Source organism: Alosa alosa, chromosome 22 (genome assembly GCF_017589495.1).
Source record: "Alosa alosa isolate M-15738 ecotype Scorff River chromosome 22, AALO_Geno_1.1, whole genome shotgun sequence".
Taxonomy (NCBI): domain Eukaryota; kingdom Metazoa; phylum Chordata; class Actinopteri; order Clupeiformes; family Clupeidae; genus Alosa; species Alosa alosa.
In genome coordinates, this window is record NC_063210.1 from 16,933,695 (window position 1) to 16,938,694 (window position 5,000).

Here is a 5,000-nt window from a genome sequence, read left to right on the forward strand (position 1 = left end):
AACAGCACATGACTGGCAGCTAAATGAGGTTACAGTAACTTGACGTGTGAGTATGCCAGTGCCAAGTGTGTGTGTGTGTGTGTGTGTGTGTGTGAGTGTGTGCAAGTGTATATGCATGCCTACTGTGTGTATGCATACACATTTTGCTTGCTTTATGTGCATATTTTTAAATATAATATAATATCATATAATATTATATGTCGTATGTCGACAAGCACTTATGCATGTGTATATGTGAATATGTGCACGTAGTGAGTGTGTGTGTGTGTGTGTGTGTGTGTGTGTGTGTGTGTGTGTGTGTGTGTGTGTGTGTGTGTGTGTGTGTGTGTGTGTGTGTGTGTGTGTACCTTCTTCCTCCAGGCATTCTCCGCATCGTGCAGCTGGTTGAAGCGGTCGGCCAGAGGCGTCTGGACCAAATCAGCGGCCTTGCTCTTCTTCAGCCGAGACTTCGAGTCATCCTCCCCACCGGTCAGCTCTGACAGCCTGTTGGGGTGGGGGGGGGGGTGAGGATGGACGGAGAGAGAAAGGGAGAGAGAAAGAGAGAGGGAGGGAGAGAGAGAGGGAGGGAGAGAGAGGTGTGTAGACAGTGAGAGAGGAAACAGAACCAGATGGAGGAACAGGGAAAGTGAGAAAGAGAGAGTGAGAAAGAAAAAGAAAGAAAGAGAGAAAGAGAGAGAGTGAGAGAGTATAAGAGAAAGAGGAGAGGAAGGGAGAGAGAGGGAGGGGGAGAGAGGTGTGTAGACAGTGAGAAGGAAACAGAAACAGATGGAGGAACAGGGAAAGTGAGAAAGAGAGAGTGAGTGAAAAAGAGAGAGACAGTGAGAAATAGAGTGAGAAAGAGGGAGAGAGAGAGAGAAAGAGAGTGAGAGAGTGTAAGAGAGAGAAGAGAGGAAGGGAGAGAGCAAGCCAGGAGCAGGGGAGAGAGTGATGCAATGCAAGATGGAACAGATGCAGACAAACACCATGAAGAGCAAAGGAAAAGATTTACAATAGAGAGACCGTTTTGGAAGACAGAAAAAAAAGAGGGATAAAGTTAGAAGCAGGGAGAGAGTGAGAGAAAGAGAAAGAGAGAGAGGTGTTGGAAAGAGTGAGGAGGGAAGGATGAGAAAAGCCAAGAGACAGACATAGAAAAGCTATTTAAGACATGTCAAAAGGAACCAATAAAGTGAGTCAGAGCAGGGAATAATGTGAGCAATCAGGGTGAGCTTCGAGTCTAAATGGCACTGGATCACCTACCATTACACCCGACTGGCCTGATTTTCTCACTAACAAGACAGAGACACACACACACACACACACACGCGCACACACACACACGCACACATATAAAATATCGGTCATTAACCCTCTCTCTGTCTTTCTGTATGTGTGTGTGTGTGTCACCTGACCCAACCACACACACTCTCACTCTACCTTCCTTCTAGGCTCCTGTCATCCCGTTTGCCCCCTCTCCTCATACAGGGGCAAGGACACACACACACACACAGACACACATACACACACTCACCGTTCTTTCAGTGAGGAGCTCATGCTCCCTTCCAGGCTGTCCTGCTCATCGCCCTCCTCGGACAGGGACAGAGACGAGGTCTTCTCCAGAGAGCCTGGGGGTGACGGGCTCATGGCCACGTCACTGGAGCTGCTTCTCTCTCTCTGCATTCTTCTCCTCCTGTCCTCCCTCTCCTCCTCCTCCTCCTCCTGCTCTTCTTCCTCCTCCTCCTCCTCTTCTTCTATCTGCACTCCTCTGCTCTCATCCTCTTCATCCTCATCCTCCTCTTCTTTCTCCTCGTCTGCCTGGCTGGACTCGCTGCGCTGCAATCCTCTCTTCCTCTCCTCCTGCTCTCCGTCTTCCTTCTTCTCTCCGTCCTCTCTTCTCATCATCCATTCTATCTCTCTCCACCGCCCTGGCCCTCTCTCCTCAATCCTTCTTCCCTCCTCCTGCTCTCCGTCTTCCTTCTTCTCTCCGTCCTCTCTTCTCCGCTCATCCATTGCGTCTATCTCGTCGGCCTCTCTCCTCCCTTCTTCCTCCTCCTCCTCCTCCTCCTCCTCCTTCACGCCGTTCTTCCTCTCCTCCTCTACCTTCTCCTCCTCTTCCTCCTCCTCCTTTCCGGAGGCGTCGTGGGTGCCGTTGCGCTCCTCGGTGACCCCTCCCGGGTCGGTGTCCACGCTGGTGGACCGGCTCTTCTTCAGGATGCCCTTGATGCTCCGCTGCCCAGAGTCCTGCCTCTGCAGGCTGGACGCAGACGACCGGAAGTCCCCCTCTCGATCCGTGGAGGAGGAGGTGGAAGAGGACCGCGGCCGGGGGTCCTCCTCGCTGCTGCTGCCCAGGGCACAGAGCCTCTCGCTGGGCTTGGGGTCTCGGCATGAGCCTTGGAGGACAGTGGAGGAGGCCGAAGTTGGTTGTAGTGCAGGGGTGGACTGTGGAGAGACAAGCAGGCGCACACACAGATGTGAGAGTGGGGAGACACACACACACACACACACACACACACACACACACTCCCACACACACATTCACACACACGGTGTGAGAATGGACCAACACACATACAGATGTGTGTGAACACACACAAGGGAGTGCAAACACACACACACACACACACACAGTACAGATGTGAGTATTTCAAAATGCGCACAAATACACAAACACACTCAGTAACACAAATACCAATCAACCCACTCACACACTCACTTGAGCACTTGCGCGCACACACACACACAAAGAAAATAATTTATGATTGCTTGGGGGTCTTGAACTGGACTTTCTGTGAACAGGCCCACGGCATCAATTTAAATTCCTTAAGGCAACATTCCCCAAGCCTAGTCAGAGCAAGACCTTGTCTTTTCAACTGGGCCATGTGTTTAGAGTAATTATGCCTCTCTCTATATCCTTCTCTCTCTTCCCTCTCTCCCTCTCTCTGTTCGTTCTCTCATCCCCTCGTTTCTGTGAGGTATGCACCAGATGATAGCATAGCGCGCCATGTCTGTCGTTGGTCACAGATACGCAGCCTCTCTCTCTCTCTCACACACACACACACACACACACGCGCACACACACACACACGCAAACTTTAAAAGGTTATATCTCCTATCTTGTTGTAGCAGCTCCTAAGGGCTGTATTTTGGGCACCAGCGCATGGCGTAAAGTTCGTTTTTCACCCGCACAAAGTTGAATTCGGTATTTTGCACGTTTATTTTTTAAAGATTGCGCCCAGGGGTGTGGCAATTAACAACCTAGGGAGGGGCCTAGCGCGTTGTCTAAAAATCGCTATCATACACCACCTAAACCTGGTCAGAAGTCAATGGCGAGTTGTTCATTTGCTATTTTAAGAGCGCATGTCAACAGTCATATTGGCAGCTGCACGCACCATCCTTCTATCATTCATGAACATTACAAATTGCACGATTACAATGGGAAACATAATTAGAATAAAGATATTACGAAATACATGATGAGTAGTTATTCACCATCATTTGCAAATTGGTAATGACGGTTAAAAGTGATTAGGGGAGAGGCGAGAGACACTTATGGAGCACAGCAACTCCTCTGCAGGATAAATGTTGTTTTATTCAGTCATTTGAGCAACATTAGGGTAAGTGTTGCTTTTTCCAGCCTATGTTTTCGGTGGTAACCCATTGTCAGTCAATAGTGAAAGTAACTGCATATAACTGTCTTGTCGTTGACTGACTCCTTGGTGAAGTTAGTTTCACTTTGCCAATGAGTTCAAATAATAGACGAGTGCAAATGCGTGAAGGCTATGCTAGGTTTTAGTAAAGCATGGTTTAAGAATGACTATTCCATAGTGTGTGTGTGTGTGTGTGTGTGCGTATGTGTGTGGATTAGTGTGTGTGTATACTTGACTGCAGCAGCACATACTCTCAAGGGAGGGGCAGAGTTCTGGGGCACCATGACCCAACTCTGTCAACATGCAAAATACACACAGGGGAGAGAGAGAGAGAGAGAGAGAGGAGAGGGAGGAGAAGAGAAGAGAGAGAGGGGAGAAGGGGAGAGGAATAAAAGTGAATGAGAGAGAGAGAGAGGAGAGAGAGAGGGAGGGAGGGAGAGGGAGTAGAAGAGAACAAAAGTGAATGAGGGGTAGAGAGAGTGAGAGATAGAGAGAGAGAGAGAGAGAGAGAGAGAGAGAGAGACAGTAGTGGTAGAAGGTGATAACAAAAGTAAGTGAATGAGGGAGGGAGAGAGATGGTGGGGGTTAAGAGAGAGAGTGCAGAGAGAGAGAGAGAGAGAGAGAGAGAGAGAAAGATAGATAAATAAACAGAGAAATGGAGAAAGGGTGAGAGTAAGGACAAGGCCAGTGGGGTAGTGGTCTGTTTAGTAACAACTACACTTTACCCAGAGGGGGGAATGGTGTGTGTGTGTATGTGTATGTGTGCATGTGTCTGTGTGCGTGTGTGTGCGCGCATGCGTGGGTAAATGTATGTGTATGTGTGTGTATGTGTGTGTGTGTGTGTGTGCAATAGTGTGGCAGCTCTGGGACTACTGCAGGCTCCACAGCAGCAACTGCAGCAGCAGTTTGAGCCACTGCACTGCTTCAACTCCATAGAGTGTGACAGCACACAAGGCTGGGTTGGGGGCATGGAGGGCAGGCTCTGTCATCTGGATCTGTGTGTTGGTATGTTTATGTACTGTGTGTGTGTGTGTGTGTGTGTGTGTGTGTGTGTGTGTGTGTGTGTGTATTAAAGCCATTGCATTGACTGCTTCAGCTCAATAGAGTGACGGCACAGAGCACTACCCCAACACTGCTGTGGCACAGGGCTGGGCCTTGTCATCTAATTGGTCTGGATAGGCCTCTATGGTACAGATTTTACTGTGAATTCTGTGTGATTATGTGTATGTGTGTGTGTGTGTGTGTGTGTGTGTGTGTGTGTGTGTGTGTGTGTGTGTGTGTGTGTGTGTGTGTGTGTGTGTGTGTGTATGTATATGTATGTGTGTGTGTGTGTGTGTGTGTGTGTGTGTGTGTGTGTGTGTGTGTGTGTGTGTGTAT

The 5,000-nt window shown here is 49.1% G+C and overlaps 1 protein-coding gene across 1 annotated transcript in view; it reads right to left on the minus strand.

Annotated features, from left to right (window-relative positions):
- The window catches only part of svild (supervillin d), a 67,967-nt gene that overhangs the window by 34,499 nt on the left and 28,468 nt on the right, over positions 1 to 5,000 (minus strand). The window contains exons 7-9 of the mRNA XM_048232903.1: positions 1,966 to 2,415; positions 1,508 to 1,863; positions 348 to 483 (exon numbers count right to left, since the gene is read on the minus strand). Of these exons, the coding sequence (XP_048088860.1) occupies positions 348 to 483; positions 1,508 to 1,863; positions 1,966 to 2,415 (942 nt within the window). The remainder of the gene's footprint in view (positions 1 to 347; positions 484 to 1,507; positions 1,864 to 1,965; positions 2,416 to 5,000) is intronic.